At 36.9% G+C, this 26,454-nt stretch overlaps 1 protein-coding gene across 1 annotated transcript in view; it reads right to left on the bottom strand.

Annotated features, from left to right (window-relative positions):
* Positions 1 to 26,454, bottom strand: part of Cont (Contactin) — a 268,473-nt gene that overhangs the window by 22,068 nt on the left and 219,951 nt on the right. The window contains exons 18-19 of the mRNA XM_090390177.1: positions 26,022 to 26,262; positions 11,850 to 11,971 (exon numbers count right to left, since the gene is read on the bottom strand). Coding sequence (XP_090246303.1) covers positions 11,850 to 11,971; positions 26,022 to 26,262 — 363 coding nt within the window. The remainder of the gene's footprint in view (positions 1 to 11,849; positions 11,972 to 26,021; positions 26,263 to 26,454) is intronic.

The raw sequence follows: 26,454 nt of genomic DNA, 5'->3' as shown, positions 1-26,454 counted from the left end.
TAAATCCACAAAAGCCTTGCTAGTGTGCAAGTGACAGACCCACAAGTTCCAAGTCAATATCTAGGAAGTTAAAATCCCCTATTATAAGACTATCTGATTTACTGGCCTACTCTGTTTCTCTGTACAGTTGTTCATTATACTCATTGAAGTCATTAGGCCTATAAACACACTCCTACTCTCAATTTTGCTTTCCCAGTGCTTCTATCACACCAAACTGACCCAACAATGCACTATCCATCTATGTCAACTGGATGCACTTCCTTAGATTTCGTGTTTCTTAACTAATAGCATAACCCCTCCTCCCTTCCTATCTGTACACATTGTACTCCCCAAATTCCAATTCTGAATTTCTTAAATTGTGACACTTCATCTCTGATATCCCAACAATATGATAAAGGATGAGGTACTGTAGTTCTAAACAGAGTGGACTGAACACAAAACGCTTTGTCTCTTCTTCATGATCCACAAGTGTATTTGTCCATTTAAGGCACTTATACTACTGTGCTTAAATATTTAGAGTCAAAAATGAACCAGTTGGTTTACTTGTAGTTCATGGATAGGAAAATTAGTAAATTGTTATAGTGGAGGCTTCACAAGCAATGGGTTGCCAATTTTCCAGATTTTACGTTACCTAAAATACATAAATTGGTCATCCCATTATGTCTTATTGTTGACTGCAGTGGCACCTTGTCATATGAACTTTCCAAATATATTGCAGGCTTGTTATTTCCACTTGTTGGCAATATGGAATATACTGCCAATAGTAGAGTCAATTTTTTGAGGATTATCAGGGATTTTAGCATTTTGGAAGGAGGGGGAGGTCACAGTTTTCTTTGATGTGGTTTCCCTATTTACGTCCCATTCAGCCGGCCATTAGTTTTGCCAGGTGTCTTTTCGACAGGGATTCCATGTTGGAGGATAGGACCTCATTCTCCATTGATGACATTTGTCATGCTTTTAATTTTTGTTTGTCTGGCTGTGCCATCGTGTTTGGCAATTCTCTTTTTAAACAAATCCGGGGTACAGCTATGGGTGCACTAGTCAGTGCCATCATAGATAACATCACCCTGGAAGTCCTGGAGGAGGAAATAATTGCGAATTCACCTGTTCCTGTTAGACTCTAGCAGAGATATGTCGATGATGTTTTTTGCTATTACATCTCGGGAATTGGAGGAGCAGCTCCTCTAGTATATTAATTCTTTGTCGGCATTTGTTGCATTCACCATGGAAACAGAGGTGATAATGAATGATGCCTTCCGTTTTTGGACATTTTGGTTCACCATACTGGTTCTCATTTGGTAACTACAATTTATAGAAACCTATGTGTAGGGGGTCAATATATGGAACTTTAAATCTGCACATGCCCAGGGGCATTTATAAAGTACAGTGAGAACTTTATTTAATCGGGCACAATCATACTTTAGTGATCCTGTAGAAAGGGAGGCAGAGTTTGTTGGAATCAGGATTCACTCATCTAAAATGTAGTTAGCCCACTCATGTTCTTGACAAACTCCAGACAGTTGGACAATGAGTCTGTTTGCCATGTTAATCAGGGTAACGATCCGGTTGCCACTGCTTACATTTCCCATTATTTGGGTGTGTCTGCATGCATTACCAGGGTGCTGCACCGATACTGTATCGGTTGTGTGTAGATCCCTGGCAGGAGATTACAACTGGCTTTATCCAAGGTTAAACAGCTATTCCACTTTTGCATACTGAGAATGTTGTATATTGGGTTACTTTCCCAAATTCTGGAGTGTTTTATGTCAGTCAAACCACATGCAGATTGGGAAATCATATTAATGAACATGAGGGGCTATTCGTCGTGCTGATTTTGACAGCTCAGCCACCTCTGAGCATTACTGGTGTAAACAGCATTTCAACTTTAATCCCCGTTCCATCATGGATCGTAATGCTAGAACCTGCATATATCCTATTATGGAGGTCACCATTTCAAGGTGATGAGAGATGATGACCTAACAACTTGCCTAATGTATGTCACAACAACAATGCTGAGTTTGGTAATTAATGCCCTCTACCATTATTCCTGCTCTATACACAGTCCATAGCTGGGTATCTGTGCATGTGCAAGGCTACTTTTCTGTGTTGTAGCTGACCTGCTGTCATAGGCTTCAGTAAATTGACAAAGAGGCTCTTTGCCTTGAAATCCAATTGTCCCCACATGCTTGATTTTATGTTTTTAATCCGACTTTGTATTTCAGTGTTTTTAATTATATAATTTTGTTTCAATAAACTATTATTTATTTTATTAGTAGTCGGCCAAAGGCAATATTGTTTTAGTATAGATTGATGATAACAGGTAAATAATAAAAAAACTACTCCATTCAGAAAGATTTTAATATTCAGCAGCTGAAGTAGAGAGATGTAGAAAGATGTCAGCAGTTTCATAGCTAGTAATGAGAGAAATACTGATTTCTCTCATTACTCATAGATAAATTACAATTAAAACTTGAAAAGATTTGAGGAAAAAAAGCTGTGTTCTTTACCAACACTTCACTGTTTCTTAATAACTATTTTAAAGCCTGAACTGTGTTTTACCTAATCATTAGCAATCTGATTAGCCAACAAGGTCCAGAAACTTCCCAAGTACCACGATACTTGAACCACATATGCTTGTTGTCCTACCATTATCGCTGATTAAATCTCATTCTTTTATAAGCATGCAGTGTTTTGTCTTAATATTTACTTGTTAGCAGTGGAATAAACAAAGGCACTAAATTTAATTCAGTACATCTGTTAATATCATTTATTTTAATTATAACACAACTACTTACTAAAACAAACTATATACACTATGCTGACAAAAGTAGTTGCCAAAATGAGCAAAAACCATGAACGTATCAGGAATAGTATTAGTACAATCCACATGGCGCAAGGAAGCACTGGGCTTTTGCTGCACCAGCGAAATAAAATAAAAAAATAATAATGGCCTGCCTATTTGATTTCCTCTTCATTCAAAGCTCATCTATCCAGATGAGCTTTGAATTTCTCCAAACTGTCAGCCTTAAACCACCCATGGAGGCAATTTATTTCAATAATTAAAAACATACAAGTTAGTGCAATTGCATCATTTCTGTATGTAGCCAACTACTTTAGTTATAAATTGGCATCCTTAAGTATGTCTCATATTGTGAATATGTTCACGAGTTGCCATGATATTGCACTACCTCGAATAAGTAACGCTTCACCATAGGAGAAGACTATTGTTACTTATTCTTGGTGGATACCATCACCCATGCGACACTGTTTCGGAGCTTATTGTTAATATTTGTACAAGGACAAACATGTAGGGAGTTTACTTAGTTAACTCCCTATGTAACCCGAGGCCTTAGCCCTAAACTATTCTGCAATAATTAACAACTTGTTGGCTAAAAGAAAACCCCTTGCAATCCAGCCTTAACCTCTTCTTCTCAGAGCCTTAGAACACCTCAATCAAATCTCCCCTAAGGTGTCTATTTTTCAATCTCTGCAGCTCACATATTCAGTCTTTCCTCATATGGGCTCCCTTTTGCTGATTTCACCAGGCATGTTGCCTATCTTGGACCATTTCAAGAAGCTCGATGTCATTTTCTTAGATGTGGTCAACAGCTATAACAGCAACAATGCTCATGCTAAAAATAAACAAATGGGCTAAGGGCTAAACAGTATATGGACTCTGGCACTGAGCTTAGCAATTTCCAACAAGGAGTTATCATAGGATATCATATTAGCAATCAGTTTGTGCCACTGCATCAAAACTACAATACCATAGATGAACAATGGCTGAACATAAACATAATGCAAACAGCATGGTGCTACTATAGCTGAGAAACATTCAGATAGACTGCAGAAATTGACAGAAAGAGACCAGAGGGAATTCAGAAAAAAACAGGATGCAGATCATTTCAGTCTTCATCAAATACTATCAACCAGGAATTCAGGGAGGCCTCAGGAAATAATATTTGTACAAGGACAAACATGTAGGAAGCTGCATGGCATTAGATTTTATGGAAGAGCTGTAGCACACAAACCCCAAAAATCACAGCACACAATGCATAGCACTTGCCTGATGCAGAGCCTATTGAAATTGGTCTCTGGTACATTAGAAAGCTGTATAATGGAACTGGAACACTAAAATATGGTGTCCCAGTTGCAAAGTTTGACAGAGGTACAATCACTACCTGGGGGTTGTTTCTCATAGTTTTGGCTTTGACCACTCGTTATCATTCCTAGACATGGATATCATTTGATACAATAACATTTGCGACAATTCTGACCTTCCTATTTTCAGCAGCAGTATGATAAAGGCCCTTTTCTGTTTCAGTATGATACTGCGCCATGTCATATGGTCCAACCTGCACTGACCTTGTTTAAAGATGTGTGTGTGTGCAAAAGCTTCGCTGGCCTGCCCAACATGTCAACACACCCACAATCAGTAGCTGTACTAAACACTGTGTTGAAAGAGGAACAGACCAAAATATCACTCTTAACTTCAAAAACTGGTTTGGCATCTACTGACAAGGATTCTGTGTGTGTAAGAGAGGAGGTGATCATTTAAATCGCAGATTGGTGTAAGACCTTATCTTAATTGTCATCATCTGAATTTACTGTGGATTTCTCCTCGAAATACTCTTCCTTGAACTTTACACATTTCGCAACCATTGTACCCATGCATTAAATGCTTCTTGCAAGCCCTCTTTGAAAGACTGAGAAGTACTTCCATTCTTCCATTGTGGCTGTGAGCATAGTTGTCAGACACAAAACACTTGCCTTTCAGAGCTTTCTTCAGACATGGGAACAGGAAGAAATCACACAGCGCTAAGTCTGGTGAATAAGGGGGATGTGGCAGAACCTTGGCACCTATGGCAGTGACCACTGCCTGCACAATATTAGCCATATGGGGCCTGGCATATTCTTGATGGAGGAACCACTTCACACTGGAGTGTTCTTCATGTTTTTCTTGAATGGATTGGCGAAGTTTGACTTTGAGAACCTCAGGGTATGCTTCCTTATTCATAGTTGTTCCAAAGACACAAAATGTGTAACAAGAATGTCTTATTTTGAAAAAAAAAAAAAAAAACAATAACCATTTGTTTGTCAGCTGAACGAGAAGCTTGAAATTTCTTAGGTCTTGGTGAATCTGAATGCCTCCACTCACTCTATTGTTGTTTTGTCTCTGGATCATAGTGAAAAATCCAAGTTTCATCACAAGTCACTACTTGATTTAAGAAGTTTCAACCCCGTGTTTCAAAACAACCAATGATTTCTTTGCACAAGTCTACTCTTTGTTGGTTTTGTTCTGGAGTCAAATTGTGTGGAATCCAGCAGGCACAGATTAATGACATTTTCAAGTGACCTTTCATAATACTGTGAGCACTACCATATGAAATGGACATTCTAACAGCTAATTCACAAAGTGTAATTCGTCTGTCTTCATCCAAGATTTCCTGGGCTTTTGTGGTATCAGTAAAGGCCACATGGTGCAAGGAAGCCTATGGCTTATGCTACACCAGCCAAAAAAATAAAATAATAATAAAAACAAATTAATAATAATATGAAGAAAATTAAAAATATATATATATATAATAATTAATAAGAGAAAAGGAAATGGACAACCTATGCATTTTCCTCCCCCTTAGGTAATTATCCAGCTGACCTTTGCTCAGGAGTTGTTGAGGAGGAAGGCTGACCAGGCCTTGGGTCATCTGCAACAGACTTATGGCCTTTAATGAATTGCTTATGCCATTTAAATATGGTCGTCCTACCAAGACACTCATTACCATATGCTTCATTCATCTCTTTAACTGTTTCCAATGTATTTAAACCCCATCTGATACAATAACAAATCACATATCGCTGTTCAATCTGTACGTCCAACACGATACTTTCTTCAAAATGATCGTCAGTGACATGTGGCTAAAAAAACTTGGCGTGCGCACACAGAGTCTGCTCAATAGCAGATCAGGGAGAGCACCTCTAGCAGCAGTTACAGAAAATTTGCAAGGTAAACAAAATCTTCCACTAGTCTGAAAATTAAATGATTACCCCTCATAATTAGGGTCAAAGGCAGGATGAGACATTATCAAATACTTTTAATAATATCTCAGTTACTTTTGGCAATGTGGTGTACATGTTTTACAGTTCAGATCAATAACAGGTATATCATTAACACAATTCCTTTCTATTTTAGGTGGTAGATGACTTTCATCAACCGGTGAAATACCACCACTTTGCTTATTGGAGGCTTGAAGTGGTGAAACCCATGTTTAGTCTCTAGAGCAAAGTTTCCGGCATCTCCCTCCCCCCATACTTCTCCTTCAACCCATGCACGGTACTAAGTACTATAGGTTTTGATACCTTTCGTGTTTGGGGTTTTCATAAAAAAAAAAAAAAAAAAAAAAAATCACTGCTTCAGCAAAGCAATCAAATATTTTCTCTCTCAGCCTCTTTGTACAGTCCTGTTTCACAGAAATTGTATATAAACCAAAAGGTGTTACTTTTTAATCACAAACAGAAAGTAATAAAACCAATGTACACCACAGGAACAAATGCCATGATTAAGATTCAGATAAAAAATAATTAAAACAATATTATGCACATTCAGATGGGGTAAAAATTTAATTATGGCAATAAAATTGATTAATTGTACAGCTTGAGCTTGAAGTACTGTTTGATTATCTATTAAATCTTTAGCAAAGCTTATTATCTTAGTACTCACCTCTGAGATCCGTATTGGTTAAGGTTAAAATTACATGAAAGGAAGGTAAGAAAAGAGTAAAACCGAAAGTTCCATTATTTACATTAATAGATTAATTAATTTAAAACATATTCCTAGGAAGAGGGAGTGCTCCACCTTTTCCTGGTTGTCATTTATAAAACTGTATGAATATTCGCATGTTGAAAAGCCAAGAGCTAGACGTGAAGCTTTCGATGTCGTCATCATCAGTTGGTAAATGACATAAGTTATGAGTGAAAATTTATAGTATAAAAGTACCCAGGATGCATCGCGTTAAATTCACGGGAATTTGCACATTAAACACATGGGAATTTGATTAGTTTGAGCTGCCATATTGGCGATAGATTCCTAGGGATAAGAAAGCAAATAAATCCACATACATAAAAAAAAATTCAAGAGATTCTTTCTGATGAGGACACCTATAAAACAGATAATACTTAAGACTAAAAAATCAATCCAATAATCTCCTCAGACAACTTGGGGCTCAAAAAAGAAATTGATCTACGTACCTTACAAAACATAAGCATTTGGAATAACATCCTACCACATATTTGGGACAGTTAAACTACATAAAACAAATCACCCCATGCGGCTGATAATTTCATACAAAAAAATCAACTTTTGCCAACCTATCAGCATTTCTCGTAAAAATAATATCACCATTAACGAGATTATCAGAATTTAGAATACACAACACTAACCAGGCATACGAAAAAATGAATACCACTAATATATCAGACGGAGACATATTAGCATCCTATGATGTCGTATTTCTTTACACTAATGTAAACGTTGAATACACATTACAAAAACTGCGGGAGTTACTAGTAACGGACCCTACACTTAAAGATCGGACGTCCCTTAACATCAACAGTATTCTAGAATTAACCAGCCTTTTAGTTAGGGCAAAACATTTTCGATTAAGGAATGAAATATACAAATAGGTATACAGCCTCCCAATGGGTTTAGGCATTTCTGACCCACTCTCTGAAATTTACCTTACTGTCATTGAAAACCAAATACTAAAACCCTTCCCTCCCAAAATCAAATTATTCATGCAATATGCAGATGATGTATTAATTATTGGCAATAGGACCACTACTGATGAACTCCTACACAAATTCAATTCCATCCATAACAGATTAAAATATATTTTAGAATTAGAAGACAATAGCATTAATTTTTTAAATCTGATAACAAATTCAAAACACGAACATACAGGAAAATTCCTACATCTTCACTCCCACCACCTCTACAGTAAAAAAAAAAAAAAAAAATCAGTATTATATAACCAAATCTACAATGTGATTAAATACAACCACTCACAGGAAGACTTGATGACAGAGCCCGACAAAAACTTTTATAACTAGAAAATACCCCAAACAGCTAATCCAAGAAAGTATATTAGCTGTAAAAGAAAAAATTAATAACCCCCACATTGATAATATTAGTACTGATTATACAAAAAATACCATAGTTACACTACCGTACCATAATCAACTATCACCTAAGCTCTATAATACCTTCAGGAGGTACAAACACCACACTAATTTTTTCATCATATAATAAACTGAGTACATATTTTAGCAAGTATAAGGAAACATATAAATACAATATCCACGATATAAACAATATAACATACCCAATAAAATGTCAACAAGGATATAACACGTGCTACATAGGTAGTACCACCACAAAATATGGAATATCCAAAACAGCCAATACGAAAGCATACAATCATTATAATAGTTTCAAATCAGACCAACCAGGAACTGCATTAAGTCAACATGTACACTCTTTTAATATCACCCATTAATAGATAATGCAATTACACTAATTAAACTTAAATCAAATTATAAGATATTCCAATATGAAGACCTCGCCATAGAATGGTTTTGCCAAAATAGATCATACGAAATCCTAAACACCAGATTACCTACGAATCTATCACCAATATGGCAGCTCAAATGAATCAAATTTCCGCGTGTTTAATGTGATGCATCCTGGGTAGTTTGATACTATAAATTTTCACTCATAACCTATGTCATTTAACAACTGATGACGATGACATCGAAAGCTTCACGTCTAGCTCTTGGCTTTTCAAGACACGAATTTTTTCATACAATTTTATAAATGACAACCAGGAAAAGGTAGTGCACTCCCTCTTCCTAGGGATATACAGTGAAACTTCCCTTTAACGGACAGCCATGGGGAACGAAAATTTGTCTGTTAGAGAGAAGTGTCCGCTAACAAGAAGTCTGAGGGAAAAAAAAAAAAAAAAAAAAAAAGAAAGAAAGAAAAATCGTTAAACATTTAATGTAAAATTAAATTAAAATATATACAGATTTTGAACAATATTTTTGTAAATAATATACAATTACATACACAAGAGATAAAGAAAAATCGTTAAACGTTTAATGTAAAATTATATACAGATTTTGCACAATATTTTTGTAAATAATATACATACAATTGTGCTATGCATATTATGATTTTATCTTAAGAAAAATACATACAGTAATCACTTATTTTCTTCTGCACCTTCTTCTGGCTGATAATTTTGTTTTCAACATTTGTTTGGAGCGAAGAAACCATCGAAAGTCCTTCAGTATCTTCTTCAGCGGCGAAAAACATTTTTAAACGATTTATTTGTATGAGCACTTCTATTTTCATCGGTGGTTGGTCGTTAATATGTTCTTCAACAGAATGACCTCCTTCCATTTCTTCATCCTCATGAGGAACTTCTTGAACAATATCGATGATAATGTCGTTGATATCTAGAGCATCATCTTCTGCAGTGAGGTTCGAGTCTATATCTTTGTAGCCAGGGTCACTTGTAGCTGAAGTATCGTACATTATCAATAGACGTTGAAGTTCTTGTTCTTCTTGGTGCTCTACATTGCTGTTCACAACTTTAATTTTTGCGTTTGAGAAGCCAGACTTTACAAAACAGTTCACGACAGTTTGTTTTCTAATTGCGTTTACTGAGGAGGAAATCCACTGAATCGCATCTAGGATGCTGATTTTCTTTGCAAGGTCACTCGCACAAGTTACATCGTTCATGTTTGCAATGAGATGTCTTAAAACACGTTTTCTGTAGTGAAGTTTAAAATTTTTTATTATCCCTTGATCCAAGGGCTGACACTCTGCAGATGTGTTTGGTGGCAGACAAACGATTTGAATGTTGGACAATTCAATGTGTGGGTGGGATGCAGCATTATCCATGAAAAGAATAATTTTTCTGTTTTGACGAATCATGTTTTGGTTAAAGTGACTTATCCATTCGCTCATGATATCTCGTGTCATCCACGCTTTTTTATTAGACTTCCAGTCAACATTCAAAAGATTCAACTTTATGCCCTTGAAACAATGAGGATTTTGTGGTTTTCTTATAACAAGAGGTTGTTCAAACCTCCCAGCATATTTGTACACAATAGTACAGTCGGCGCCTCCGTAGCCAGGTGGGAAGGAGCAGCAGTGCATAGCACATGCTTCTTGATTAGACCGGGGTTCGAGCCCGTCACCACCAAATACGGAGGATGTGGAAAGGTCAGAGAATGACCACCGCATATCCCAGAGCAATATGGCCTTAGTTGCTAATGCTCCTAAAAACCAAAAATAACTAACTAATAGTACAGTCAAGCGTTCCTTAGAAATTTTTCCGCCCTGGCACTTTTCGTTTTTTAGATTCATTGTTTTTTCAGGAAGAGCTTTAAAAAAACAACCCTGTTTCGTCACAGTTGTAAATAATCTTAGCTTCAAAATCACGACATAAATCTTCCAATTTAACGGTCCACTCTGTTACAACCCCAGTATCAACAGATCCACCTTCACCACTTACGGTTTTCCAAGAAATTTTATGCCGAGTTTCGAACTTGTCTAGCCATCCCACAGAAGCTTTGAACTCATTTACTCCGATAGATTTCACAACCTTCAAAGCCTTTTCCCTAATAATAGGCCCATTAATGGAATTTTTTTAAACCACTCATACGTAACATTGTCAATTTGAAGTCCAACAGTTTTCGGGAATGATTTTTGAACCTGATCATTTCCGTGTTGCCAAAATTGTTTGAGCAGTTCATTTTTTTTCTTTAGAATGTCGCTTACCTGCGTCTTCCCGATTTTGAATTTTGCAGTGAGACTGCGAACACTATTTTTTTGCCGATCATACAGATTAACGAGTTCGACTTTATCTTTTAAAGTTAAATGTTTACGAGAAGAAATTGTACACTTCACACGACACTGAACAAAACTGAAAACTGAAACTCAAAAGACGAAAGGCCGACCAAATCCCCCCCCCACTGCACACACTGAATTCATCAGAAGTTTTACACGTGCCTTAAAATTCTTGAAAAAGGGTTTAGAACCACGACGTAAACCTTGATAAAATTCAGAGAATCGGAAATAGAAAATAAACACACGATTGAGGCAATACGTGGAAGAAAAGTTCCTAGAAAAGGGCCGTGAGCTCTCCCGCAGTCCGTTATGGGGAGATCAAATTAAGTGCTAATCTAAACGAAACAGTGCAGATTGCCTGCCCACGTCCGTTACAGAGAATGTCCGCTAGACAGAAGCTGCAAACACGGTAAAACCAATAGAGGTGAGTTGCGGAATTTGAAAATGCCCGTTGTAGAGAGATGTCCATTAAATGGAGGTGTCCATTAGGAGAAGTTTCACTGTATTTTAAATTAATTAATCTAATGGAACTTTCAGTTTTACTCGCTTTTTACCTTCCTTTCATGTAATTTTAACCTTAACCAATACGGATCTCAGAGGTGAGTACTAAGATGTGTACAGAGGTGAGTACTAAGATGAGCTTTGCTAAGGATTTAATAGGCAATAAAATATAAACAGGGTTAAGTATCTTTAACTTCCCACTCCACCCCAAATACACATTAAAAGGATCCAAAGTTATAGTAACACACAAGATATTCAAAATACTCTAAAACAGGTAGGATTTTTTTTTGTGAGGATGATCCATGATTATGCTTATGTGTAGCAACAATAGAAATAAGCAATTACAGTAACAAAACTCATATTTCATACAGAAGAAAATGTACTTAAAAAATTAATTCCTTAACACTAAAAAAATCTTAAAAATATATTGCTTTACTCTATGGCCAATAAGCTTTCCTCTAATCTTCTCCCTGTTAAGGTCAAGTGGATTCCATGATACATTAAGTGATGTTGAATTAAACGGCAGAGCTGATACTTGACTAGGCTGCACTTGTGGCACTATAAAAATACAAAAAGAGAATAAAATGGGTACAGCTATATACACACACGTGCATGCACATGTACCAATACTTTTAAGAATATTTTTATTGGTAAACAGTTCATTTAATTTAAGCATCACTATTATTCAACTCTAAGACAGCTCCCTTTCCATTTCTTTGATGCTAAATTTAGAGGGGATGGAGGGGATGCCTGAGATATCAAAGCAAAAGTTTCCTTTTGGTCCAGTCCCACTCTGATTAACCTCAAACTTTGCATCACTAAAAAATTTAAGAGTATTTGACTCTTCATTACAGGTTTCTTTGTAATGAATTCTGCAAGAAGAGCTATCAGAAAATGATGGAATTTTCTGATAACTTCCTAACACCCAAAGCTATCTCCGAAGTCTTTGCTTCAATTGGATCTACACGTGAATCTCTAACTCCCTTATTCTCTGAAACTGTTGTCTTAGATCAATACCCATTTCAACAGTGTTGATTCCACTAGCCTTCTCATAATTATAGAACATGAAATTCAAGCATATTCTTACAAACTTTACTAATAGTTACTCTAAAGTACGAGTGCACAAACATTTCATGCAAATGTTATTTATGCTATGCGAATTGAAGAATCCCTCAATGGTATCTTCACCTTGTCGCAGTGAGGGAGGGAGCTTGTGTGCTCCAACAACCCCAGGATCTAAGCCAGTGATAGCCTAGCTATCAGAAGAGGCACCCAAACTGAACAGATCCTCTTGGATAGGAGCAAGACCAAGAGAGACACCTAGGAGAAGGAAAACTCCAATACAAACCATAGTGGTGAGCAGAAGCCCTTACTATTACAAACCTGAGGCAGTTTAATATTAACATTAACTAGGCTTAAGACTAGCAATCTGAAGACTTAGGCAAGCCTATGGCTACAGCACTGCGATGTGGAAAGCAAGGAGAAAATATCACATTAATCATCCCAAGAATACAACATGACCCTCAGTCCCCGGCAGGCCAGAGGGTGTGAAGAATCCCCAGTTTATTTCCTCAAGTGATAAGTTAGATGCTTATAGAACTAAATTCAAAAACAAAGCTCAACCACTTAAAATTGTGACATGGAATGTCAGAAGTTTGTATCAAGCAGGGAAATTGAAAAATGTCTTGATAACATGAACACAGATATCCTGGGTTTAGGGGAGGTGCAATGGCCAAGACAAGGCAAAACAAGTACAGTGAAAGTCCACAAACTCATATACTACAGAGGAAATAAACACCACAGAGGAGTGGGAATTCTTAACAGGAATGAAAAAATCAGATTCCTAAATGGATACCGGGCTTTTTCAGATAGGATAGCATTAGCCCAATTTAATACTCTTCCAACACCACTTAATATCATACAGATTTATGCACCAACAACATTATACACTGATGAAGAATACCAAGATTTCCTAGGAGACCCAAGTACATCCTAAACTGGGCCAAAAGAAAAGGAATCAGTGTGGTTATGGGAGATTTCAATGCCAAACTTTGAACGAGAAATAAAAGAGGAGATGCTGGTTGACTTTTGCCAAGGGCATAAAATGGTCATTAAAAACACCTGATTCAAGCTACCACCATGAAGATTATATACATGGAAGGTCCCCAATGATGCCCAATCAAAGATTAATCAAAATCAGATCAACTACATTCCCAACCATAATCAAAAGCATCAAAACCTCACCTGGAGCTGATATCGGCTGAGACCACTGCCCAATAATAGGAAAGATGGTTATGAAATTAAAAACAATCAAGAGTAAGGAACTACTGAAAGGCTGGACAAAGAAAAACTTAGCCAGCCCATATATGGGAGACATTGCACAAGTAAAACTGAAGATCAAATGGAGGATAGTAATTTTAATCTACTTTGATAGAATCTGAGTAGACAGATTCTGAGTGGATACAGAATCTGAGTGGACCTTGTTCAAGAAGATAATGACAGATGCTGCAAATGCAATTTTTGGACAGGCTCAAAGGAAAGCCAAACAGCAATGGATGACAAGTGAGCTACTAGATTTAATAGAATGCAGAAAAAACTTTAAGAATAAAGATGCAGTAAATATAAGATGTATGACAGTTTGATAAGAAAGGAAATAAGGAAGACAAAACAGATATGGATGGAGGAGAGATGTGAAGGATTGAATATCTGAAAAATGAGCAAAAGGAACATTAGTCCACACAGAAGTGAAGGAACTATGCAACATTAGGAAAAAATGTGCAAGAGGCCACATTCTGGATAAAAACAATGGGGTAATTGTGGACAAGCAACAGAAAAAGGATAGACGGCAAGAATATCTGAGGGAACTATACTGCAAGGAAGACAGACAACCAGGAAATGACAACACCCAAAGAGAAGGTGAACATCATGGCTTTCTTATGGGAGAAAAGAATTAAAGTGTTCATTAAGTCAATGAACAATAACAAAGTAACTGGCATTGATAACATCCCAGCTTAAATACTCAAATACCTTGGAAAAAGAGGAAAACAACAGATCCTCATTGGAGGGAAACCACCCCTTGACTTCCTGAGATCCATCTTTATTCCCACCATACCAAAAAAAGGCAAGAGCAGCAAAATGTGAAGACCACTGCACAATAAGCCTCCATGAAAGTCCTCTTGAAGATGATTCCACACAGAATTCAAGGAAAGATTCAAGAACAAATTGGAAAAGACCAGATGGTTTTAAAAAGGGTATTGGCACAAGAAAAGCAATATTTGTTCTTAATATACTGGCAGAAAGAGCAATTGAACAATGGTAGAACCTATTTGTCTGCTTCATTGACTTTAACAAAGCATTTGATTGCCTGAAATCAGCTCGATATTAGCATTAGCAGAGTCATATGATGCAAGACAGCAAGCTTATAACAGCATTAGCCAAAAAAAAACCCCCTTCCCATTTCACCCATCCATTCGCTCCAAATGTTTGGCCACTTCTTGAATTTATTTAAGCTATCAACATCCAAAACAACAGATAGAAGTTTATTCTTCAATCAACTATTGGCTGGCTAAAACCAAATTTCTGCACATCTATTCTACAACTATCTTTCCTCAATTTTAGTTCATGCCCCCTCAGATTTGTAATCTGAGCAAGAGGAAGTATCCCATCAGCATTGATGCCTGCTCAAACCATTCAAGGCCTTATACACTTCAATCAGATCACCTCGCAACGTGATATCCTATTATAGCTCTTGAACAAACTAAACATCGATTGCAAAGAACTAAGGATACTACAGTTCTATACCTTGAGCAAGAAACAGTAATCACTGTAGAGGGCGAAAACACAGACTGGGCACAAATCAAGAAAGGAGTGAGACAAGGATGTGTGTTGTTTCCTATGCTGTACAATCTCTATGCTGAAACCATTATCTAATACAAGATCTAATAAAAGAGTCTAAAGAAGGAATTACTGTTAATGGTTCAGTTATTATTAACCTGCGATATGCAGATGATACTGTCCTCACTGCAACATCACAGGAAACCCTACAAACACCCCTTAACAAAGTGGCAACAGCCAGCGAACAGATAGGCTTAACCAATTAATGCCAAAAAGAACAAAACTATGTTCATAAGCAAAAACAGCTTGCCTATCAAAATATGCTGTGGCAACTATCTCATCGAAAGAGTGAGTAGCTTTAAATATCTAGGGAAGATCTTTACAAATAATAATGACCAGGGCACAGAAATTAGAAGCAGAATTGGTATGGTCAAAGAGGTATTTTAAGAATCTTAAGAACTTCCTCTGTGACATGAAACTGGATTTAAGAGAAAAGATATCGAATGGCCAAATGCTACACATGGAGCACTCTCCTATATGGATGCAAGACCGGGGTCATGCAGATGGGAGAAATCAGGAAACGAAGCTTTTGAGATGCAGGTGCTCAGAAGAAGAATGGTCAAAATTCTATGGACAGATTGGGTCACCAAGGAGCAGGTCCTTAAGAGGGCAAAAACCACAAGAACACTACTAACTACAATTGCAAGGAGAAAGACTGCCTACCTGGGGCACATTATAAGAGGCCCACAATATGACCTGCAGAGATTAATCCTTCAAGGGAAGACTAAAGGCAAAAGAGCAAAAGGAAGACAAAGAAAAAATTGGCTTGATAACATCAAAGAATGGACAGGGAGTCTTATGACACAAGAACTATTCCACAAAGCAAGAGACAGAGTGGACTAGAAAATGTTGGTTGCAACTTTCAAATTGAACATTGAACCTGAAGAAGAAGAAATCAAAGTAATGTGTGATATACATTCGGAATATATGCTTTCAAAGAATATTGCCAAACACAGGTACTTCTTAAACAAATTAAAATGATCGTTATTTTTAGATTATTCCACTGTTTTATGTGATTAAGTTATTATAATTGCAATTTTAAAGCTTAAGTCACCATTATAATGCTTGCTGCACATCATACTGTTTTCCATCCCTATCTGTATGAAAAATTAAAAAAAAAAAAAAAAAACTGAAATAATCTTTAGGTTATTATTAAATAATTTGTTACTAAGTTAAAATCCTAGGTACTATATAACACACTAATGAAAAATTTAAATACAGCTGATCCTGCTATAATGCACTATATACATTCTGAAAAAAATGACACATAATAGAAATTCACAGTATAGTGCACATTTTCATAACAATTAAGGACAGGTTCTATACATGCTATAAATTGTGATGCTATAGATTGTGACTTATCCCATTGTCAAAGCTTATTAAATAAAAATCTAGTAAAAAAAAAATAAAAAAAATAAAATAAATGAGCAATACATTTTTGTTTTTGATTCTTAAGTTTTCACCAGAAGGAAGAATCTTGTGTTAGGCTGATTTTATAAAAGAATAAATGAAGGACACTTGCCTAGCTTCTCTCTCTCTAAAATAAATCTGTAACCACTCATCAGATCATCTAATTTTCTCTTGAACATGCAGCTTCTTTTGATGTCTGAATCCATGTGAGAAACAATATTTGCTAGACTTTAAAACTTCCATTTTTATTTCAATACAGGCAACCCCCATAATAACACAGTGCTTCTACAACACTGCTTTGCTCTAACACGATTGATAAATTGCGGCAATCCTCGCACAACACGGTACTTCTACAACAAGGTTTCGCTCTAACATGGTTTGAGAATTGCTGCAAATCTCACATAACACGGTATTTTTGAGCTTTTGTGCTGGGAAAACCCTGCTATTATGTTAGATGTAATTTTCAACGTTCCCATTTCTTTTTGTGAATCCCTGATGTTGACTTGCTATTTGTTATCGCTTTTGTGATATTTTTCTAAAGCACATTTCTGGAGGTCACTACCATAAAACAATCTGCTGTTTCTGGTTTATTGGTCTTTTCTGTTTGTGTAATCAATTATAAACGGGTAGTAAACTCGATCTTTTTGCATTTGCTATAGTACTGACAACGAATTCTGTGGGTTTTCACGTTAACATGGGAAACACATTTCCCCTTTCATGAAATATTTGATCATATAAAAAACATAAATAAATTTTCAGAAACTCATTACTCCATATTGTGTAAGTGTAAATTTATTTTTATTTTGCTAACTGAAAAATATCCTTCCGATTTTCACGTATCATTTAAAGTGAGGGTCCACAGTATTTTGTTGGAAGATCCCTGGGTTATGTTCTGTGCTATTTAACTAGTGCTTGTTTGAGACCATAAAAAATAACTGTGACTTCAAAGGGTGCAGTTTGTGAAGTTTAAAGAGAGCAGAAGGTACACGAAATCTAGATGCTGCAGAAGAGTTTGTGCTTAGCAGCGATGAAGAGGGAAAAAATTAAATGAACATACATTATCTCATAATAAGTATCAGAATTTAAGTATGAAAAAAAAAAAAAAAAAAAAAGAGAGAGACTTATTTTTGTTAGCTTTTGGAACATAACCCCCCTTTTTTGTACTGGTTCTTAGTCCCGTATAACATGGTTTCGCATTACACAAGATTTTGTAGGAACCAAACTACCATGTTATACGAGGGTTACCCGTATTTACTGCTTTTTTTTGTGAAACACTATAATCTTTTTAGCACTCATTGTTTACAGTATGGGTAGTAAGAATATGTATAGATAGAACAAAGATAGAAGATATAACAAAGCAAAATGTGAAACAAAATGGGACACCTCCCCCTGAATCCAAGGACGCTTTCATAATTATAGCTAAAAGCTTGCATACCACCTGTCTACCCCAGCTGCCTTTTTTATGTTCAACTTCAAAAATTTCTCTTCCACTTTCCTTTCAGTTATCACAAAGTCATTTACCTCCCCATTGGAGTTTGATAAACTTCTCACACCCCTCACCCAAAGAATTCCTCGTGTGTGAATATAGATGCAAAATACCTATTCAGTTTGTCAACAACCTGAGCAGGATCATCAACAGTTGACCTCTATCTTGCATTCTTTGGCAGAGACTTCCCACAATCTGCTTCTCATAATCTAATTAGCTTGCCTAACCTCCTTTGTGACTTCATTAGAGACAAATTTATATCTATCATAGGATTCTGAATCACCTGATAATTATATGCATCCCATGCATGTTTATTCTCTGCCACTCTTATCAACAATTCATCTGACATCAAATTAGGTCTAATCCTTGAACAGATCACTGCCACCCAGTGGATCTTTTACTTGCAGTTTCTTAATGCATGTAGAATTGCTACAGATAACCAAATCTCGAGTATTGCTTCCTCTTGACATACAATTAGGTCTAATCCTTGAACAGATCACTGCCACCCAGTGGATCTTTTACTTGCAGTTTCTTAATGCATGTAGAATTGCTACAGATAACCAGATCTAGAGTATTGCTTCCTCTTGTTGCCTCTCTAACATGCTTTTGGAACATAACCCCCCTTTTTGTACTGGTTCTCAGTCCCGTATAACACAGTTTTGCATTACACAAGATTTTGTACGAACAAAACTACCGTGTTATACGAGGGTTACATGTAGTTACGGCTTTTTTTGTGAAACACTATAATATTTTTAGCACTCATTGTTTAGAGTATGGGTAGAAAATCGCCATTCAAGAAATCTACAAAAGTCTTGCTAGTGTGTGAGTAACTAAGCCACAAATTCCAGTGAACATTTGGAAAGTTAAAATCCCCCATTGTAAGATATTCTGATTTACGGGCACACTTTCTCTGCATATTTGTTTAGTATATTGATTACAGTCAGTGATCAGTATACTAAAGTAGTTGCCCTTAGTCACTATAGTTACCCTTACACATAGCCAATGTATTCACTTGTCCCATGATCACCCAGAGCATGGCATTAAAATCCTGACACCTTGCTTTCAGGCTGCTGCAAGCACCAATAGTAGCAATGCAAGAATCTCTTTCACCTCTGCCTGTGGCTGTAGTTAAACTATTAGTCTGTGTATCCCTCCCCAGGATAGCATTTTTCGACCCACCTATCACTGCCTCAATAGTATCAGCAAATATTCTTGCACCCCTTCTATTGAAGTAGTAGTAGTGGCATGTGATGCAAGAAAGCAAGTGTATGAACTTATGCAGCATTAGCCAAAAAAAAAAAAAAAAAAAAAATCACACCATTCCCTCCAAATGCCTGTCCAGTTCCTCTTTAAATTTATTCAATCTATCAACTTCCACAACGACAGATGAAAGTTTGTTCCAGCAATTAACCACCCACTGGCTAAAGGCAAATTTCCACACATCTATTCTACATCTGTCTTTTCTTAATTTGAATTTATGCCCCCTTAGGTTCGTAATCTGCACAAGTGGAAGGATCCCATCAGAATTCAGCATGCTCAACCCATTCAAGGCCTTATACACCTCAATCAGATCACCGTGCAGGTGCCTAGTCTCCAGCCACTGCAATTTGCAGAACTTAAGCCTCTATTGGTAAGAGGATCCCTTCATTCCCCTCACCAATCTTGTTGCCCTTCTCTGTACACGCTCAAGCAAATCTACATCCTTCCTAAAATGAGGCCTCCAGACCTGTATGCAGTACTCAAGGCGTGGCCTGACCATTTCCTTATACAGAGGGACAATCACCTTCTTTTCCCTGCTAGCAAAATTCCATTTTATCATTGACAAAACCCCATGACCTGCCCTGGCAGCCTGTCTGCATTGCTCAGAAAACTTCATATCTGAAGTGTATCCCATTCCTGTAGAAGCACTCTCCCCAGTTAACAAGCACACCACACTGAGAAAAATTGTACCTCAGCCTTGTACATTCTTTCCAGAACCGAACTGATTGCCAAGGCTCTCACAACGTGTACTCCCTCCCATTGTGTCAAACAGAATTGCAGACACTTTCAAATTCAATCCTAATTCACGACTCTTCCTAACATTCTCCTATACTTTAGCATTAGCAAAGGCATATGATGCAAGAAAGCAAGCTTATATAGCATCAGCCAAAAAAAAAAAAACACCTAATTTCAACCATTCACTCGCTCCAAATGTTTGTCTAGTTCTGCCTTGAATCTATTTAAGCTTTCAACTTCTACAACGACAGATGGAAGTTTGTTCCAGCAATCAACCACACACTGGCTAAAGGCAAACTTCTGCATATCTATCCTACAACTGTCTTTATGCCCTCTCAGGGGATTATTTTGAGCAAGAGGAAAAATCCCATCAGCAATGAGCATGCTCAAACCATTCAAGGCTTTATACACCTCAATCAGATCACCTCGCAGGTGCCTAGTCTCCACACACTGTAATTTGCAAAACTTAAGCCTTTCTTCGTAAGAGCAACCCTTTGTTCCATTCACTAATCTTGTTGCCCTTCTCTGTACTCACTCCAGCAGCTCTACATCCTTCCTAAAATGAGGCCTCCAGACCTGTATACAGTACTCAAGGTGTGGCCTGACCATTGCCTTATACAAGGGGATAATCACCTCCTTTTCCCTGTTAAAAAAAAATTCCTGTATATCATTTACAAGACACCATGAGCTACTCTTGCAGCCTGTCTGCACTGCTCAGAAGACTTCATATCTGCCTTTACAATTACCCGCAAGTGCTTTTCATTCTCTACCACTCTCGGTGTAGTATCACACAGTTGATACTGTTATTCTGGGGTTACTGTTTCCCATATGTAGTACTTTACATTTGTCAATGTTAAACTTCAGTTGCCACCTCTCAGCCCAACTGCTCAAATTTTTTAGATCCTGTTGCAGCAGCATACTGTCATTAGTGTGATTAACAACATTGCCAACCTTCGTATCGTCTACAAACTTGGATATTAAGCCTGATATACCATCATTAATATCATTAATAAATACAGGAAACAACAATGGACCCAATAATGAACCCTGTGGGACTCCACTAATAACATTAGTCCACAAAGAGCAGTATCCATTGATTACCACTCTCTGTCTTCTCCCACTCAACCATCTCTTTATCCATAGCAGCAATTTGCCTCCAATGCCACACTGCTCCAATTTGTGCAGCAGTCTTCCATATGCAACAGTATCAAAAGCCTTTCTAAGATTCAAATACAGGTGACCCCCGCTTAACGCTGATAATTCGTTCCGGAAAAACAGAGCACTAAGTGAATCCATGTTAAGCGAGTGGTGCTTTCCCATAAGATAACATATGTATTTGTGAGTTGCGGTCGGTGCCATAGGATATTACCTAATCAATAATAAACGGTAGTGAAAAGATGCATAAATGTCAGTCAAAATATTTAATATTCAAATAATTGTACATATAAAATATTCTGCATTACATACGTATATAATTATATGGTAACTACTTATGTATCAAAATTAAACTTAAAATTCCAATTAAAATCATGAATTAAATTGACCTAAATTGATGAATTTAATCATGAAAAATGTGTCGATTTTTGGTTGTACTTTGGCCCTCTTCCTGGTAAACTACCACCCAACAATAAAGTCAACCGATCCGTCACCGCTTTGAAAGCTGATATGTTTTTTTCTTCTTTCAATATGAAACTTCTTTTAGGCATTTGTTTCCCAAAAGTTCTGCTTCATCTATGTTAAAAACTTGCTGAGAAGTATAACACAATACCCCTCATCAATAATTTTAACAAGTTCTTTTTTGAAAGTTTTGGCTCCTTGATCTGCACTCGCAGCTTCTCCATGGATTTTAAATCTATTCAACCAGCCCTTTTAAATGGTTCCACATTTTTTTTTTGTGTGAGTTTTCTTCAGATCACCATTTAGCTAATCTCTCTCTCTCTCTCTCTCTCTCTCTCTCTCTCTCTCTCTCTCTCTCTCTCTCTCTCTCTCTCTCTCTCTCTCCTTTTTTTTTATAATATTTAACTTAACTGAATTCTGCATTGGATATTATCTTCAATAAAATTAGTTAAAGTCTCTCCATTTCAATCCTAATAGCCAACCTGGCTCTAGTTGCTTGCAGTGGAACAGTTGTCTTTCCCGCTGCTAAAATTAATTCTTTATTTTTTACAGTTACAGTTAAACCTGCCAGTCCTAAATTATGGCACACATCTCCGCTTGTCGTGGACCGGAATCGATTCACTTCAAAACGTCTAATTTAATTTTCAAATTCAGTCTTTTTCTTACATTTTTAGTCTTCATACTGCGTCCAGACGTTGCTTTTTCATTCTTATCTGCCATTATTAACTCTTCAAAAATGTAACTGCGTTGGTTGCATTAATTATGATACAATGTTTGAGTAAACTGTCAGTTATGAATGATGTCTAATACTGTACTGAGTGATGACTAGACTTCGGATAAATATATATAATGCAAATATTACAAGCAATATACTTGATAATTTTTTAAAATGTTGATCTTGGAACTATGTAGCAAGTCAATGTACTGCACTTAAATTAGCGTGCGAGAAAATTTCACTGAGCATGGGAAACGTTTTAATGCTGTTTTGCTATTCATTTTCAAGCTATCGACTCCATCAAATGAAATGATTTCATTAAATATGCCAAAAATGCAATCTGTAAAAGAGCATTAGTGATTTGTGACAGTGTTATAATCAGATATGGGTTATAATATAAGAACAGCGTTATAGCAAATCAGCGTGAAGTGAACTGCGTCATAACAAGGGCCTGATGTATATGATATCAAAGTTATTCCCTGCATCCAGTTCCTTTGTGACTACATCACAGTATCCAATCAAATTGGTCAGACAAGACTTCCCCTTAACAAAACCATGCTGTGTCTGAGCTATAACTGAAGTCTTGTCTAGATGATTCGGCAGTGCTTCTTTAACCAGTGCCTCCATTAATTGCCCTGGAACAGAAGTTAAACTAACAGGTCTGTAATTACTTGTGTCACCCTTTGATCCTACTTTGTGAATTGGGGTCACATTTGCACATCTCCAGTCCATGGGTACCTCCCCTGAATCCAAGGAAGCTCTCATAATTATGGATAAGGGTTTGCTTACTTCCTTTGCTGCCTCCTTTAATATAACTGGATAGATCCCTTCCACCCCAGGTGCCTTTCTTGTGTTTATCTTCAACAATTTCTCCTCCACTTTGCTCTCAGTTATTACAAAATCATCTAGCTCACTGCCAGAGTTTAATTTATCCCTGGCATTCCCCTCCCTGAATAACTCACTCCTCATATGTGAATGTAGATGCAAAATACTCATTTAGTTTGTTAGCTACCTGAGCAGGGTCATCAACAGTTGAACCATCGATATCCAGTGGACCAATCTGATTCATCCCCTTCCTTCTAGAGTTTACATAAGTAAAGAACTATTTGCTGTTTTTCTTTGCATCCTTTGCCAAAGATTTCCTCGTAATCTGCCTTTGCCTGCCTAAACTCCTTTGTGACTTGATTACAGATCAGCTTATATCTATCATAACTTGTTAAGTAGGTCCTCTGATCTCCTACTATTAATATCATTAGTGCCAATATGAACAAGAACAATATCACCTTTTGTGCCATTAAAAGATAACTGCTCTACAATGCTATTTACGTTTGCCCCTTGAAGACATACTCTGGTCCTACTACACCCATCTTTCTTGCACAATATATTTCTTGTTTCTCTGACAATAGAGTCACTGACAATAACCACCTCCTGTGGCACCAGAACATTCTGCTAGTTTGGAAATTGTTGCTATGTTGCCTGATGTAGTGTGAGCTCTGGCATTGAGCTGGGCAGCTGAGAACTTGATGGGCTTCCTATTTTAATTCGTTTGAGGGCATCTACCCCACACTTCAAATTCTCATAAATTCCCATCAGAACGTCCTGCTACTGAAACAGGATCTAGATAATTTGGGCAGATGGGCTAAGAAGTGGCAACTGAAGTTTAACCTTGACAAATGCAAAGTACTGCATATGGGTAGAAGTAACCCCAGAGAAATGTACCAACTGTGTGGTACTACACTTAAGGTGGTAGAAAATGAAAAAGATCTGGGAGTAATTGTGCAGTCAGATATGAAGTTCTCTGAGCAATGCAGACAGGCTGCCAGGGCAGGTCATGGGGTTTTGTCAATGATATATAGGAATTTTGCTAGCAGGGAAAAGGAGGTGATTATCCCTCTGTATAAGGCAATGGTCAGGCCATGCCTTGAGTACCGCGTACAGGTCTGGAGGCCTCATTTTAGGAAGGATGTACATTTACTTGAGCGTATACAGAGAAGGGCAACAAGATTGGTGAGGGGAATGAAGGGATCCTCTTACCAAGAGAGGCTTAAGTTCTGCAAATTGCAGTGGCTGGAGACTAGGCACCTGCGCGGTGATCTGATTGAGGTATATAAGGCCTTGAATGGGTTGAGCACGCTGAAATCTGATGGGATCCTTCCACTTGTTCAGATTACGAACCTAAGGGGGCATAAATTCAAATTAAGAAAAGACAGATGTAGAATAGATGTGCGGAAATTTGCCTTTAGACAGCTTTCTTGCATCACATGCCACTACTACTACTACTACTAATTTTTTTCACACTCTCTGTACCGAACACACAACGAGACATCCTCATTGGCTGTATCATGTCCTCTTCCAGAAAGATCAGTGAACAATGCACAAATTGTATATTTTGTTATGCTGTGATTCATAGGAAAATTGCCCCCTTCAGTTCTCTCCCCGAGCCACAGCACTCCCATTACTTTGTGTCCATTGCTTTGCTGCTCTAGTTTGGTCTGGGACATGATTTCCTTTTAAATACAACTTAATTGATCAACAATGAAAATTAATAAAATTGATCGATTTAATTGATTAAGTTACAATACCACACCAAGTTAATAAATTCCTAAATGCAGCGATACAGCTTATACTATCAAGTTTTACACTATATTTTATGCTATCAAGTTCAAGACATTCATTATGCTATAGTGTTAAAATTGCAGTTTTAAATTAGTTATATTCCTTACTAAAATGTAAAATTTCTTAACTAAAAACAAAAAAATATATGCCTAACAAGTGATTAAAACCTCTGAGCTACTTATTTATCACAACTGAACCCTATTATTCCACTGCACTACTAGTTACATATAATATTTAGGGCAAAACACTAATACAATAGCGGTACGAATAATAAGTCTTAATTTATAAAATAAGCAAACAAATGTGACTAAGACAATTTAATATGTTAATTAATCAAAAAGATGGTAAAAACTTCCAATAAACTTCCCATGAGCTCAAAATTCTTCAACCATTCACTTGTGATCACGCATTTCAGGCTTTTACAGTGTGTGTGTGTGTGTGTGTGTGTGTGTGTGTGTGTGAGTGAGTGTGAGTGTGTGAGTGTGAGTGTGAGAGTGTGTGAGTGTGAGTGTGAGAGTGTGTGAGTGTGAGTGTGAGTGTGTGAGTGTGTGAGAGTGTGAGTGTGAGTGTGTGTGTGAGTGAGTGTGTGAGTGTGAGTGTGTGTGTGTGAGTGTGTGTGTGTGAGTGTGTGTGTGTGAGTGTGTGTGTGTGTGTGTGTGCGCACGTGCACGCAGATATGGCTATCTAATTAAATACAGGAGAATGCTAAAAAGATAAGTTTTCTGGTGATATGTTTTATTTGCTGGTGGAAGAGCATTTTTAAGTGAAAACTTTCTCTTCAACAATTAATGCTTTTCTACAATACTGTTAAAAATTTTCAATATAACTGTATAGCATAGCAATCTATACAATGAAGGAAAAAAAAGCTAACTTACTGCTTTCTGCTGAGAAGACTTCAACTTCAGGACTAATGGGTCCAGGACCCATAGTGTTTAATGCCTGAACTTTGACTATGTAAGGTTTGTAATAATTCTCTTCACCAACATGTACTACATATAGGCCAATATTGTGCAAATCTCTAAGTTCTTTCGAGCGGAATTCTATTTTACTGTCAGCAGGTTTATAAAATATCTTGTACCATATTTCAGGAGCATTCCAATCCTGTGGAGGAAGAGGCTAAAATACAGAAAAATTAAAATTTAACCCACTTTTATTTTCCAATTATGAAAAATTCAACTGACATTAAATAAAATTGTCATTTCACAGTATTAACTGATCAATCTATAAACTGATTAATGTATTACAAAAAACTATGTGCAAAAAACTGAAAAATCAAAAGCCATTATTACTCAAACTTGAAGGGAAAAC

Source organism: Mastigoproctus giganteus, chromosome 2, assembly GCF_048544385.1.
Source record: "Mastigoproctus giganteus isolate SK-2022 chromosome 2, ASM4854438v1, whole genome shotgun sequence".
NCBI lineage: Eukaryota > Metazoa > Arthropoda > Arachnida > Uropygi > Thelyphonidae > Mastigoproctus > Mastigoproctus giganteus.
The sequence above is the reverse complement of the archived record's forward strand: the minus strand, read 5'-3'. Positions and strand labels throughout refer to the sequence as shown.